Source organism: Phodopus roborovskii, unplaced genomic scaffold (genome assembly GCF_943737965.1).
Source record: "Phodopus roborovskii unplaced genomic scaffold, PHOROB, whole genome shotgun sequence".
Classification (NCBI taxonomy): domain Eukaryota; kingdom Metazoa; phylum Chordata; class Mammalia; order Rodentia; family Cricetidae; genus Phodopus; species Phodopus roborovskii.
In genome coordinates, this window is record NW_026125546.1 from 1,589,886 (window position 1) to 1,606,210 (window position 16,325).

At 39.2% G+C, this 16,325-nt stretch overlaps 1 protein-coding gene across 1 annotated transcript in view; it reads left to right on the plus strand.

The window, feature by feature from the left end:
- Col28a1 (collagen type XXVIII alpha 1 chain) overlaps positions 1 to 16,325 on the plus strand; it is a 166,872-nt gene that overhangs the window by 62,585 nt on the left and 87,962 nt on the right. The window contains exons 17-21 of the mRNA XM_051177129.1: positions 3,149 to 3,217; positions 4,335 to 4,403; positions 10,163 to 10,234; positions 10,875 to 10,943; positions 12,733 to 12,804. Of these exons, the coding sequence (XP_051033086.1) occupies positions 3,149 to 3,217; positions 4,335 to 4,403; positions 10,163 to 10,234; positions 10,875 to 10,943; positions 12,733 to 12,804 (351 nt within the window). The remainder of the gene's footprint in view (positions 1 to 3,148; positions 3,218 to 4,334; positions 4,404 to 10,162; positions 10,235 to 10,874; positions 10,944 to 12,732; positions 12,805 to 16,325) is intronic.

Sequence of the window (16,325 nt, forward strand, 5' to 3'; positions counted from 1 at the left end):
GAGGTAATAATCAGAGTGGGGTATGAGGCTACTGACGATCCTGGGTTGACTCTCAGGACCTGTAGCTTGTCTGCTGGCCCCTGCAGGGCTACTCTCTGGTCCTGGCATCCTGACAGCACTGTCACATCCTGGGCTTTGTGGTTTGCTGGGGCTGAGATACTAATCTGGGACTGACAATGAGGTTCAAAGACAGACAGTCTGTCCAGATGGTCTGTGGATTCTAGCCTCCCACCTGTGGCTTCCTGGCTTCCTGCTCCCTTTAACTCTGGCTCTTAATGGAGACTGCTATTTTTTTTAGTTAAAATTTTAAAAAAAGAAACTTTTGGTTTTATGTTTTTATATGCCCTTTCTTTGTTACAAAAGAAAACAAAAACTTAAAGGCAAAATGTCTTTACAGGGCTGACCCTTAATGGGTAGGATGAACTTCTCTGTGCTTAGAATTAATTTACTCTTTTATGAGAAACGGCATAAGCGATACTTGAACTTAATCTCTGCTTATGCATTCAGTTCTGTTCCTGACTTTCATCTGGCATGTTCTTGTGCTTGGTGTTTCTTCCTGTGTTGGTTCTTTATGGAAATATGTTTCTCCACTCATCTATTTATCAGGAAAATCTGTTTCCAGCAACCTGCAGACAATGTCTTTCAAGTGGTCTGCAGATTTCAATGAAATATTCAGAGATCCGATCACCTCAGATGTTTCACAGTAAAATGTAAGAAACACACATGTAGGCACATATGTGCCATGTACATGCTGTGGTAACTTACTCCTTGTGGGCAGCTATAAAGTTAGGAAAGTTCCTTCTTAGAACCATAGTAGTCCCCTAAATTGGGAGACTGCTCAGTCTCATCAACCAGAGAAAAAGGAATGATATCTGCATTTTATTTTAAAATGTATTTATTTTTATTTTATATGTATGTGTGTTTGCCTGTATGTATGTATGTACACTATATGCATGCCTATTACTTGTGGAAGCCAGAAGAGGGCATCACATTCCCCAGAACCGGAGTTATAGTTAGTGGATTGTCAGCAGTCATGTGGGTATGATGAACTTAAAGAGTAGCAAGTGCTCTCTTAACCAACTCCCCCCAAACAATGTTCATATTTTAAAAATAAATAAGCAGCTGTATTGTCTAACTGGAGCAAAAGAGATGACTTTTTTGCATTATATAAGTATACATTAATAATGTATCTTATAAACATTATTTCTACAGTTACAGTTTATAGGATGCAAACAAGCATAATTTTAATGTTTTCATCTTGATAGCCACATCTTTTTTTTTTTTTTTTTCCTGCCACTGAATGAAATTTCCAGCCTAGCACAGACTTTGGATCTCTTTTAGACAACTGAAGTTGTAGTGCTGCTGCATTTTGGACAAATCAAAGACTTCTCTGGTTACTATTAACTTTCTCTTAATCTTTGTTATCTGGTACACGCTGGAGGGGACGAGGGGTTCTGATTTCTCCTGGGCTGAGGTAGAGAGAGACTGGGCAGAAGTACATGAACGTCCTTTCTTTATTGGTTCTGTGATACATGGCTTTGGGGGTTAGGGTTTGGGAGACATGTGATCTCACCTCTCACCTGTGGGACCCTTTCAGTCCCACAGTGGTCAGTCCTTCTAGGATGTGGGAGGAAATCTTCCTCCAGTTGCATCTCTTCTTAGCCTCTGTCTTTGTAGGACTTCATTCCTCCTGCTGCCCATCTCGGTCTCTTGGACAAGGTTCAAATAATGCCAGGGCACTCTTGGCCCCTACTTGGCATGCATTTCATCAATAGGAAAATCTCACATGCCTCTACTCTGACAAACTCTGTGTACATAAGATGATCCTAGTCTGGCCCCTTTGGGCGACTTCAAGCCATTTTAGATAACTCAGGCAATAGTCAGAAAACAGTTCCCTGTGTCCCCCAAACCAAAAGCAACATATAATTGGCTTCATTGAAGTCCTCCTTCTAGATCAGAGTAAAGAAGGTCTCAACCAAGCCCCTTCTCATTTTATGCAAAGAAAAATCCTTGTAATCTAGATAACTTTCTCCAGAAAGGAAGTTTGTAAGCCCTGTGTTCCTCTACCTAATTTTACCTACAGTGTAGCAAGGAGTCATGTATTTGAACATGTTTCACTTTGATGTCTGTCAGCTTGCTTTTCAGAGTACACATCATATCTTTAACATGTCACTGCATCCAACTAGGAAATACATTTCTGTGCATGTGACAAGAGGTGTGAATTGGTTTAGCATTATGGAATTTCCATTTTTAGACTGAAAATTGCAAGCTGGAGCAGAGGATTTGTTCATCAATGTTGTCAAGGGGCCAGGTGTTTTCACTTTTGTTAGTCTGTCTCCCTGGGAGCTTTCTTCATCCACATGGTACAAGATTACCACATGGCTTGACCACAGGAATAAGAAGAGATCCAACAGTGTTTCTCAGCACGTAGGTGGTGACTCCTTTGGGGGTTGAATGATCCTTTACAAGGGTTGTCTTAGACCATAGTAAAACACAAATATTTACATTATGATTCATAATAGTAGCAAAATTATAGTTATGAAGAAGCAATAAAATAATTTTAGGGATGGGTCACCACAACATGAAGAACTGTATTAAAGAGTCACAACATTAGGAAGGTTGAGAACCACTGCTTTAGAATAAATGAGAACTTACATATGTCACTCTATATTTTGGCTGTGGATACAATGTGGATAGGATGTAGATAGAATGATGCATGTACACCTGACTTCTAGGGATGAGGAATCATGAGTTTTTGTTTTTGTTTTCTGAGACAAGATCTTGCTATCTAGCATTGGTTGGTCTGGAACTCACTATACAGATCTGGCTGACCTCAAAATCATAGATTGTCTTCTTGTTGTCTCCCATGTGTGTGCTGGGATTAAAGGTATTCAGTGGAAGCATTCGATTTATTCCAGGTATTCACATGGGCCAACTGAGATTTCTTTTACTATCATAGAGGGAAAGGATATGCATTGGGGGTTAAAGAATGGGGTTTGATTGGATGATTTTAGTGGTCTAGTCAGTACAGTAGTTGGTGTGACATCAGCAATTTGTAATGAGGAGCTGTACTTGCACTTTAGAAGACAAAAGACTGTCGTCCAAACATCTGAATTTCACTGGTGACATTTAAAACTTTTTTCTAAAGGGAATTCAAGGTCCAATTGGTCCACCTGGTCCACAAGGACCCCCAGGACAAGGATCACCTGGTTCCAAGGTAACTTTCTGGATGACAGAAAAATTTAATACATTTATAGTATAATTATTGTTTGTGATTGATGTTTTGTATCTTTGGAAGAGAACAGGTGGAATTAACTTTAAATTCAGAACATTCTATGCCAAGTGATATTGATATTATAAATGGCTTGGAAGGTATAATGCATAACTTTTATTTTTTGTCTTGTTTTTATTTTTATTTATTGAGACCCTGTTCTAGCAAGTGCACATCAGTAGAGGCAACCCACTCTGGGCTGGTGAGCTTGCATTCTCACAGCATTCCCACAGTGGCTTCAACTTCCAGCACCTAAAAAGATGGAGACAGAAATGACCTAAATAGTAAAAGTTTTTCTTGAATTTTGTAATCAGGTTATCTCTTAATTTGGAACTCTTAAGCATCACATGAGGAAAGGGAGTTATTATAATTAGTTTCCACACTGCTTCAAGGATCACTATTCATTGTTATGAATAAATAAATTATACTTCTCATAAGCACTTGCTCACTTTGGAGCCCGCATACCAGAAGAAAAACATCATTTCTGCCCTTCAGATTACTGATTTATTTGTTTGTATATTTGCTTATTTATTTGTCTTTTGGGGTGTGGGGAAGACAGGACCTTTTTGTATAGACCAGATAAGTCTCTAATTTAGGTTCTTCTGCCTCTGCCTCAGCACTGAGATTATAGATGTGTCCTCGTGTGGGCCTTGTTGTATTTGGGGCTCATCATTGAGAGCTTGGTTGTTCTCTGGTTTTGTTATTGCTCTTAGTCAGAGATCACCTGTGCTTTCTATTTAACCATTTTGTAATGTAACTGTTTATGTTTTCAAGGTGCCTCTACAGGTGTATACAATATACAGGTGTATACTGCCTATAGTCAAAATTGCATTAAAAATCCGTGTAACTAAAGGGACTTCATGTATAACTACCACTGTGTATGTGAGTGAGTGTGTGTGTGTGTGTGTGTGTGTGTGTGTGTGTGTGTGGTGTGGTGTGAATTAGGCACATAAAATCTCACTTTGTTGATATACAAAAGGTCTGAGGAGCTCAAAGGTAGAAATGTATTACTTTTACTGTGCTTTAATATTAACAACCCTATCCAATATTCTTTCTTTCCCAGGGAGAAGTAGGCCAGATGGGACCTACAGGCCCTAGAGGACCAATGGGAATTGGGGTACAGGGTCCAAAGGTGAGTTGAGTGACTGTTTCTCAGATGCCACTAGTCAATTTACATGACACAATGTAAGGTTTCCTTCACATCCAAATGCAAGAATAAATATGCATATGCCATGTAAATATATGTGGGTGTGCATATATATGTATATGTATATATATGTGTGTGTGTGTGTTTAGCTTGTTTCTCTTAACTTGAAATTTGGTTAAGTGGAAAAGTATAATTAGTATTTCTTAGTTTTTTTGGTGTTTCTATTGGACAGGGTTGTTATAAAACTCATACTTCCCTTTGAGCAAGGGACCTTGTTCATCTTGTTATTAGATGCCAATTTTCACAACATGGTAGGCTTTCAAATACTGCTGAATGGATGAATTACTACTTGGTACAACCTTGTTACTTATCATGAAGTTATGTAGTTCCTAGTGAGCCACACTGAGTTGTCACCATATTTTGGTTATCACTGTCAAGATTGTTATAAACAATTGGGTACTAGAAGAAAACATCAGATGTAAGCGTAACAAAAACATATATATATATATATATATATACATATATATATGTATATATATATATAATAGCATATTAATAAAGCAGTAAAACTGTCATTCTTGCATGGCTTTGATATAATATGTACTATGATAAGTGATAAATATGATGTATATGTGTATGTACACATATAGACATACAGTGTATAAGTATACTCATGTAAAGAACAATTTACACGTTGATTTAGAAAGACAGTCCATAGTATGTTAAGGGCTATCAGTTAGACTATCTGGATTTAAATTCCAGTTTTTCCAGTTAACCTTAAGTCTCTCTCATTTAAAAATAAAATGCTTCACGGTATGAGAGTATCTCATTTCATGTTTCCTCCCTCTCTTGTTTGTGGTATTTAAGGTCATTCTTCTCTTGTCTTACATTTGCCAGAGCCCATGCCATAAACATGTCATGCTTCCTTCTGCACATACCAGATTACAAGTTTCCCATTTGTCAGTGCTCGTGCCATAAACATGTCATGCTTCCTTCTGCACATACCGGACTACAAGTTTCCCTGACATGTGGAAAGCAGAGGTGGCACTGTCTTCTGATTGGGTGCTGCAGGGGTCCTGTCTCACGTGGGCTGTCATTTCTTTAACTTCGTGCTCACAGTATATCCTTGTCTTAACTGGAAAATGGGAAACATACAAAGATACACTCCATCATTTTAGTTTTTATGCTCTGGGGACTAAAGAAACAGCTTCTTCATGCACTCTGTGGACCTTTATGTTGTCTCTTTGTAGATTCCTAACGATACTCGGGACTTTATGCTAGGTTATTGTTAGAGTCCTTTATACATCTGGATGTTAAAGTTTTTGTTGGCTGGGTTACTAGTATCTTCTCCTAGATTGTAACTGGTCTTTATCCTTCTAGTGTATAAGTTGACATTTTGGATGTGTTTCTCCCATTTTACGTCTTAGACTTTTAAAAAATTCTTTTAAAACCTCTTAAGGTCATGAAAATAGTCTTGTGTTTTCTGAAAATTGTATGCTTTGCTTTTTAAGGTTGCCTTTGTATCCACATGGACTTTAGCTTGTGTGGGGCATCTGTGTGAAGACTCTAGTCCCCCCCCCCATTGTTAATATATCTCTTTTAGTTCTTGAGAACACCATTTTGCCATGCTGGTTTGCAATGCCACCCATGCCTTGTGTCAGCTTACATGTGTATGTCCTTAGGAATCGGCCTCTATTCTGTCCTAGCATCTATTCATATTTCTCTGCACTATTGCCTTCCTATCTTGATTCTTCTAGATGTAAAATATATCATGTCACCCGGAATATAGCTCAGTTGGTAGAGTGCTTGCCTAGCATGTGTGAGAACCAAAGTTATGTTTTAAGTTTTAATTACTGTCCCTAAGAGATCCATGAAACAAAAGTGCCTTTAACCAGCAAGCCACCTGCCCAAGGACAGATATCTCCTAAAATGCTGGAGACTGTTGTTCATGAGAGATAATGAGTCGTATGTTTTCACTCCACTCTATTATACCTGATGCACCTGATCACATGTAGGTGGGAGAGGGGTGGTAGGTGGGCAGGAAATATGTCAGGATAAATGCTTGCCCCTGATTGGACCTGATGAGAAATATAGTAGCCTTACGGGGTTGCCTTTTTTTAAGTCTCTGCAAAATGTGACTGTCTGCTGTTTTCTGGGAACCCAGGAATGGATCTGGGTAGAGTTCACCATCCTGGCCAGTATTTAATTAAAACTGGCTTCCTATTTGTCTCGAAGTTATGGTAGTGGTTTTATTCTCTCCCTGTGTGATTAACACATGTGCAAAGCTCTGGATTCAGTTCCCAGTACTGTATAAATCTGTGTGGTAGTGCATGCTGCAATGCCAGCACTCAAGAGGTAGAAGCAAGGGGATCAAAGTCTTTCCTGGGGCTGTATAGAAAGGTAGAGGCCATCTGACAGTGGAACCAGGATGTATCCCTGGTGCAAAAAGGACCCATTGAAGAATATTCCCTTAACCTAGAGGCAGGAGGGAGGGCCTCGTCCCTACTCCAAATGACTTGACAGATTTAGATGACCCCTCCTGGAAGGCATCACCCTACATGTGGATTGGGGGGAATGGGAAATGAGGGTGGTTGGGGGATCATAGGAGGGTGGAAGAGAGGGAGGGAGGGAGAGGGAACTGGGATCAACATGTAAAATAAATTATATATACATACATACATACACACATACATGCCAACCTGGGATACATGAGAACCTTTCTCAAAAGGAAAAGGAAAGTCCCATCATGTGACAAGAAAAATATTCTTATTATCTCTCTTGCTTATTGTTGATTCTAACACATTTTAGAATTGTCAAATTTAATAAAATGTCTTATCAAATCTACAGATCAGCTATTGAGTTCTTCCAACTACAGAGTAAGGCTTTCTCACTTTTCAGGAAAATATTTTCATTTCTTTTTCTATAAAGATCTTCTATCTCATACTTTTGCTAAGGTCATTCTTGGGCTCCCCAAAGAAATTATGTCAATATGAATTGTTCTCTTTCCAACAGTTCTGATTAGCTACTATGAGCCTATTGGAGAAGCACTTGTTTTATTTTCATTTTGGAATGTTGAGTTTTACCCATAGTCACCCTGTGAAATCACTTATTATTTCCAATTTAAGTGCTTTATACTCTTTTACACAAAATCATATTGCCAGCAAAATTATATGATGCTTGCTGTAAATTTTTGAAGAATTCTTTTGGGTCAAAGAAATTCTGTTCTCTCTCAATTTTTACCATTTTTCCTTATTTATTATAAATAAGTAATGAATTTTACTAAAGTTCTGTTCCTAGTAAAATATTTGTTACCCTGTTAATCTGATACATTAATAGAGATCTTAGATGTTGAATCATTCTTGTATTCTTTTTAAAGATAAACACAACTATCCATGGTATTTACTTTTTAAGGATACTTCAGTTGATTAGTCTTTTGTTGAGGACATTGTGGCCTTTAAAAATGATCATAGTGTTTTTAATATATAACAAATAATTATATTTAGTATATACACTTTGACAGATTTTGGCATATGAATGCTCTAACAACCAAATGATAGAAGCATCCTTTATTCATTTGCGTCCTGTGCAAAACTGTCCTTCTGCTTCCTCTAACTTCTACATACTGATATGTTTCCAATGACTTTCACCATCACTGATTGCCTCTGAGGTAGATATTACTTCTGCTCATGCAGAAGAATTGATTCAAAATGCACTTTGCAGGGTGTGTGAATAATTGTTTCTGTTGCTGAAAAGCCCCCCATTGTACAGGGGTACCACAATATACTTATCCATTTTCCTGATGGCAGAGATCTTGGCTGTTGCCAAGCTTTTGATGTTACAAATTAGAAACATCTATTGCGGTGTCTTTGAACATCTAGTTTCCCTTTTCTTGAGTAAATGTCTAGGAATGAACTGGCTAGCTTAAATAAAAATGGGTAGTTTTGCCTCTTTTTCTGTTTTTATTTTGTTTTGAAATATTCTGTAAGATTTTGTAGAGACCCTGTTCTTCAAAGACTTCAAAGTTTATTGAGGCTTGGCAGGAAAGCCAACAAGAGCTTTGCTGTTTTAGGATGTGAAAATCCAAAGCAGTGGTTCTCAACCTTCTTAATGCTATGACCCTTTAATACAGTTCCTCATGTTGTAATCACCCCCAACTACAAATTTTCACTGCTCTCTCATAACTGTAATTTCACTATTGTTATGAGTCACAATGTAAACATCTAATTTACAGAATATCTGATATGTAACCCTGCCTCCGTGGGGGTTGCAACCCACATGTTGAGAACCATTGGTTCGGAGGCTTTAACTTGCTAGATCTGTTGCTACCAGCATTCACAGCCGCACTAAGCTTGACCTTTTAATAAAATTCTTGAAGATTATGCACTTGTTAATGTTCTTCTTTTCTTTTTCTAAAAAAAGGTTTTTAATTCATGTGTGTGTGTGTGTGGTGTGTGGTGGGGGTGAGTGTCAGTGTGTGTGGTGTGTGTGTGTGTGTGTGAGTATGTGTGTGTGTGGTAGTGTGTGTGTTGGGTGTGGGTGTGTGTGTGGTGTGGGTATGAGTGTGTGTGTGTGTGGTGTGTGTGGTGTGTGTGTGTGTGTGTGGTGTGGGTATGAGTGTGTGTGTGTGTGTGGTGTGTGTGTGGTGTGTGTGTGTGTGTGGTGTGTGTGTGTGTGTGTGTGGTGTGTGTGTGTGTGTGTGTGGTGGGTGTGTGCATGTACACCACATGCACACAGGAACCTGCTGAGTTCAGGAGAGATGGCAGATCTCCTGGCATTAGAGTTTAGACCAATGTAAACCACTGTGTGGGTATTGCGAACCTAACCCAGGTTCTCTGCAAGAGCAATGACTCCTCTCTTAACCACTTGTTCACAGTTTTCACTGAACTTTTAAATGTTCTTTAAAACTCTGTCCTTGAACATGCTCATATCAACTTTCCTTTTAATATTACTTATGGCATCATTTAACATACTAATCACCCCCGCTGCCGATTTATCTTTAGTTTTAGAATTAATTTTTTTTGAGTTCTTTCTGTTTCTCATTTTTATACTTCTAGTCAATTTTAAGGTTACTGTGATTTTTAAAGCCCTCCTCCCCTCCCCACTGCTTACTAGCTTTCTCAGGTTAGTTGACTTTAAAATAGTTCAACACTTTTTATTTATTTACAGTAAGACCACTTCTGTAGTGTTTGGAAGCTGTATGTGTGTTGTAATGAATGGTTTAAAGGAGACTGCTAATCATGAATCACCTGCAAAGCAAATGGGATTACTACATAGGGCTGGAGGAGTGTTGGGGCCACACTTCCCAGCTCCCCTTTGTAATAATCTCATGGAGCTGGTGTTACAACGCTATAAACCAAGTGCCTTGGAAAACCAGAAATCTCATAATTCTAGAGGTTATATGTCTGAAATCAAGAACTCTACAGCCATGCTTTCAACAAACCCTACAGGGAATAATCCTTCCTGGCCTCTTTTCAGCTTTTACTAGGTTGTGAATCCCCTACACTCCTTGGCTTGTGGCTGCATCTCTTCTGTGTTTGCCTCTATTGACTCAGTGTTTTCCGTTTGTTTTCACAGGGCTTTATCCTCTTTTTTATCATGACTTCAGTCATACTGAATTAGGATTCACCTTAATAACCTTATCTTAACTTGATTATATCTATAAAGACAATATTTCCAATTAATACCTCAAAGTGGAGGTTCATGGTAAAGACATTTCACTGAAATAAACTATGTTTATCCACCAGGGGGAGCCAGGTGCAGTGGGACTCCCGGGACAGCCTGGAGTCCCAGGGGAAGATGGGGCCTCTGGAAAGAAGGTAATTTTATTGGTGTTATATTATTAGGGTCAAAACGGTGGAGCTAAAGGAGCATCATGGTTCCCCAGGACCTGGGGTTAAACTAGCAGGGCAGACAGTACCTGAGAATGAACGTTCTTTCCATTGACCCTGGAAAGACCCCAGTTCCAGGGCTGCCTTGGGGCTGTACATGTTCTTTGCCTTGGTTGTTGTTTTGGCCTTGGCACTTGGAGATTTCTCTGAGAGTTCTAGAAATCACATCAATTGAATCTCAAACAAAAACACCCCTCTTCCTCCAAAAGAGAATCTGTAAATGCATCTAGTAAGTTAAGCTGTTGTTGTAAAGATGCTCTGAACTATTTTCTGTTGACATTTAAAGTGCTCCGATTTCAATGAAACTACTGAAAAATAGCAGATAGCAGGGTTTGTTGAAAACAAAACAAACAAACAAAAAGCAAAAACCTCTACTCAATGTGAATGAAGCGCCTAGGAAAGTGAGCTTAGGGCTTTGGAAATTAAGAGATATGAAATACCTTGTGGTATTTCAGCTGCTCTGGTTAAAGGGGAATTTAATGTTAATTTATACATTGATAAGCTTTCATTTTAATTCTGCATTCTGTCCTCCAAGAACCAGCTGAGACATTTGTGTCCTTTCCTTCAGGGAGAAGCTGGCCTTCCAGGAACAAGAGGCCCAGAAGGAATGCCCGGGAAAGGACAGCCTGGCCCCAAGGTAAGCAGATGACAGTTTTGCTGGTCCCCAGTCCAAAGAGCCAATTTAGGAGCGATCTGACTGTCATTCTTGCTATGTCAGGCATGTTTACATCTTGCAAGTGTATATTATCTGCCTTTGTTTTCCATCCTAAGACCTAGTGCTGAAAAGCATTTAACACATGTTTTCTCAATAAATGGTCAACTGATGTTTAAAGAAACCATGGGAAGGGAAAGGATTCTCAAGATTCATTGTTAGAATATGAAAGTGTCTAAAGCTTATTCAAATACTTATAGGCTTTTACTTAATAGTAAAGGACATAATCACCTCATTAAATGGCAATTTAGGGCATGGGGGTTTTGAGCTTGGTGAGAGAATGTGCTTAGTATACGCAAGGCCATGGGTTCGATCCTTAGTCTAACACAAGCAAGAAACAGAGTGGCAATTTACTCCCTCTAAAAATGCTACTTGAATCACATGTGTTTGTTTTGTTTTTGAGACAGGGTTTGTCTCTGTAGGCTGTCCTTGAACTTGATCTACAGACCAGGCTGGTTTGGAACTCTGAGATTTGGCTGCCTCCCAAGTGCTGGGACTAAAGGCATGCACCACCACTGCCCAACATTGTTGTATGTAAAGATGAGAAGATATAAAATCATCCATAGGATTAGGCCTCTAGCGGCATAACATACCATTTCTAAGGGGCCAGAATTCCTGTAGTTTTCATGCAGAGTTGGCAATCACACTGTGTACATATTAGTATTTTATTTATTATTCTATTAAAATACTGATTCCCAACAAATCAGACTTGTGAACGTATTAACTAAAGTCAAACCCTCAGTCTTAATGTGAGAAACTGAAATTTAAATATATCTATATAGTCGCAACCACTTGAACCTATCATCCTATGGATTCAATTTTTCCATAGAGCATCTTTTTGTTGATGTGTTGTTATAGTCCCTAAATCAGCTGGGTCTGCATCACCGTGGAATATTTGACATGCAAATTATTGGGCTCTAGTGGAGACTGACTAAATCAGAAACATTGGCTCTAGAAATTTGTGCTCTCCCAAGCCCTCCAGATGAAAACTGCAACTCCACCAGGTTTACCAAAAATGTTCCACGGGGCATACCAAAAATATGCCAGTGACCTCAGCTGCAAACCTGAGGAGAGAATCTTTCATTGACCTGAACCCAAATCTGTATATAATGCTCTGCAGCAGTGCCTCCTTGAAAGAGAGCGATATAGTTCTGAGAGCTTTGCTTTGGTGGAAGGTGGTAGAATTCTTCATGGTTGTGGGAACATTGCTGAGTACAGCCATGCTGAGGAGCCACGGGAGGCAGTTTCCGGCTCTGCCCCAAGTTACTGCTTGAATATCGCCTTACCAACACAATTATTGGCCTTCTTATGTAGAATCAACTAGACTCCCCACTGAGGAAGAAATGGTGCCCTGATTTGAAAAATGTCTCTTTTAATGTTTTTTAAACTGAAATAGCATGAAAATTGAGACTCGGGCTAAAAAACATCTCTTTTTTTGAAATATTGAATGTATCAGAACCATCTGTGCACAGACTCACGGTACAGAAGACTCAAGCAAAAGTTCTCTGCCGTTCCAAACTTAAAACTAGCAAATCATTTTGAGTAAGTGACAAAGGCTGGGCAGGTTTCTGAAGCACTTTGACAAACCTTGAGTGGCCAGGCTGTGCCCAGGTAAACTCACTTGAAGGTTTGTGTTTGCTGAGAGACTGTCTCTGATGTGGCTGCAAGGGCATTTGTTAATACAACCTCTATGTCTTTGTAATTACTCTGTCAGGGTGATGAAGGAAAGAAAGGGAGTAAAGGAAATCAAGGACAGAGGGGCTTTCCAGGACCCGAGGGGCCAAAGGTATGTTTCTTATATTCTCGTCTGTGCACGGAAGAGATGGTAATTGTGTCTGGTTTTAATAGAATATTAAACTTCCACTTCAAATTTGATTTCTTGTTTCCTTCCCAACAAATACATGACAAAAATGCCCAAGGGAAAATGTGTTTGGAAAACTTTCTCTTTCCAGACCATAATATAATCGAATAAAGTATATATTCATTTGTGCTACAGGGAACAATCTGACTGCCAATCATTTCTAGTAATTATGAAAAGATAGAGCCATATCACATCCTGCTCTCCACCATCTATTGTTAAACAACAATGAGTCCACCATTGATTGACAGATAGCCTCCATGATATTGAAGAGTGGCTTGGGAAGGCGGGTCCCACCCTGCTCTGCTTTGACCCACCTGAGCCAATCACTTACAGAGCTTGAGAATGTGATCCATTTCACAGAGCAAAACTCAGTACAATCTTTGGCACTCAATAAATGCTTGACACAGGAGTTATTCAGAGAGAAAAAAAATCAATACTGTAAAATGGAAAATAAGGGTGCTATGGGGGAAGTGGAATGTGAGGCAAGCAGTAATAAGTACCCTGATTTAGTGAGAGCTTGCTGTAGTTGATGTCAGCAATCTTGAGAGTTTTTGTCTCCAGGAAGGCACAAGCTGTCTTAGTTAGGGTTCAGGGTTTCTATTTCTCTGAAGAGACACAATGACCATAGTGACTCCTATAAAGTAAAACATTTAGTTGAGGTGGCTTAAAGTTTCAGAGGTTTAGTCCATTATCATCGTGGTGCAACGCGGTGGTGCACAGGCAGACATGTGCTGGAGCAGGAGCTGAGACCACAGGAAGTGGTCTGAGACACTGGGCATGGCTTGAGCATATATGAGACCTCAAAGCTCACCCCCACAATGACACTCCCTCCAACAAAGCCACATCTCTAACAGTGCCACTCCCTATGAGCTTATAGGGGCCAATCACATTCAAACTACCTCACAGGTTATCAAAAAAGAGGTAAGAATGTTTAATGAATAGGTGATGAGAAAGCAAGTCTCTTTTAAAGCTTTTGTATGAGATTTGTTAATTTTATTTTAGGTGTGTGCCTTTTGCCTGCATTTATGAATGTGTGCCATGTACATGACTAGTGCCCTTGGAGGTTAGGCAAGAACATCTGATTCCTGGGAATTGGAGTTAGGGATAATTGTGGTTCACCATGTAAATGCTAGAAATAGGATTCAAGTCCCCTGCAAGAGCTACAAGTGCTCTTAATTACAGGTCCATCTCTTTAGCCCTAGAAAAGCAAGTTTTAAAAACTGGTGTTGCCAAAATAAAAGTGCTACAATACAGCTTTGCCTGTAGAACCATGATTTGTCATAGATCTTAGGGCTGTGTTTCTCAACCTGTGGGTCACGACCTCTTTGGAGTTTCGTGTTATATATCCTGCATATCAGATATTCATATTACCATTTTTAACAGCAACAAAATTACAGTTACAAAGTAGTAATGAAATACTTTTATGGTTGGGAGTCACTACAACATGAGGAACTGTATTAAAGGGTTACAGATTAGTGCCTCTTGGTGCTGTGGCAGAAATTGTTAGAAACCAAAGTTTCTTGGTATTGCCCCCTGAGTCTCCAAGATCTGGATTTAGTAAATTTTGGGAGTGGACCCAGGTATCCATGTTTCTTCAAGGGTCACAAGTAGTTCAAGAAACATAAAGAATTGTCACTGTGAAAGAAATGTATTTTATTAGTAATAGCAATAAGGCATTACTTTTTATGTTGTATCAAAGTAAATCTGACATTTTAAGAGAGGATTTTTTTAAAGATTAAAATTGCCATATTTTAAATAATAATCATACCTTACTATCTTTATATACAATAGAGTTATATACTTTTCATATTTTAAAAGTAACAAACCTAGAAACATTTTTGTCTTAACCCTGATTTTAGTGAAAATTTGTTTATTTGTGCGTGTGCATATGCCATGGTATGTGTGTGTGTATGTGTGTGTGCGCGTGCACGCACGCACGCACGAACGTGAATCAGAGGATAACTTGTTGGAATCAGTTTTTTCCTTCACCATGTGGATTGCAGGGGTTGATCTCAGTGCCTCTACCTGCTGAGCCATTCATTTGCCTTTAGTGAAAAGTTTTAACTATGCATGTTTTGTTCCTTTGTCAGAGGGTGGGATGTGGGTTTATGTGTTGCCAGATCATGACACGTGTGTCACATGCCATCACCCACAGGTTTCGATTTAAGGATGAACACATGGCATGAAGCAGGTCCCAGCAGCCTGTGTGCTCAGTTAGAAGGCTGTACTGTGGAGAATCTACACAGCAGAGGCCTCAGCTGGGGAAGAGGAACATGGTTCCTCATCAGTGAATGCTTTGATGGTGTTCCTCCTGGAAGAATTGGGATAGGCCAATGCACAGTTCATGCTATTGAGTTTAAGGACACACACATCAGGCAAAGGAGGAATTAGTTATTGAACTAAGATCCTAGAAGTGGACTGAGGCATAACATAGAAATAGTTCTATGTCTGAAGCAGGCCTCTATCTTTCTCTTTTCTTTTAAAGGGCCAAGTAGAATGTAGTTCAGCTTTGTCTGCCAAGAAGCAAAATTGAACCTGTTATGTAGGCCTTGTATTGCAACTGCTTGAAAATATGGACACTAGTGTTAGCCCAAGGCTGTTCAAAACCTGGGACAAGTTGGCTTTGACCCACTGGTTGTAGTTTCCCTGTCCTTCCTCTGAACAGTAGTTTCCAAACATCTCTGATTATAGGCACATGCCAGTAAAATTTTGATCACATTCCAAATAAATTTGTTCATTTTCTTTAGTTACAATTTTAAATGTATAAAACATTTTGCTAATATATGTTTGGAACTTGATATAAAACGTATGAAATATTATAATTTTATGTATGAAAATAAAAGTACATGTCTTAGGGCTTCTTAACTAAATGACAACTCTTATAATGGAAAACACTTAATTGATGTGGTGGCTTACAGTTCAGAGGTTCAATCCATTATTATCATGGTGGGGAGTGTAGTGACATGCAGGAAGACATGGGCTGGCTACACTTGATCAGAAGGCAACAGGACATGGACTGAGTGTCACACTGGCAAAACTTTAGCAAAAGAAATCTCAAGGCCCATCCCCATAGTGACACACTTCCTCCAACAAGGCCACACCTCCTAATAGTGCCATTCCCTTTAGGGACCATTTTCTTTTAAACCACCACATTCTACTCCCTGGCCCCCAAAGACTTGTAGCTATGTCATAATGCAAAAGTGGATATAGTCCGACTTCAAATGCCCCCATAGTCTATCAATCTCAATAATGTTTAAAAGTCTGAAGTTCAAAGTCTTTTCTGAGATTCATGTAATCCCCCTATAAAATCAAAATTAAAAAGTAGATCACATACTTCCGACATATAATAGCATATTACCATTCCAAAATGAAGAGAAGAGAGCATAGTGAGGAAATACTGGACCAAAGCAAGGCCAAAAAACCAGCTGGGCAAACTCCAAACTTTA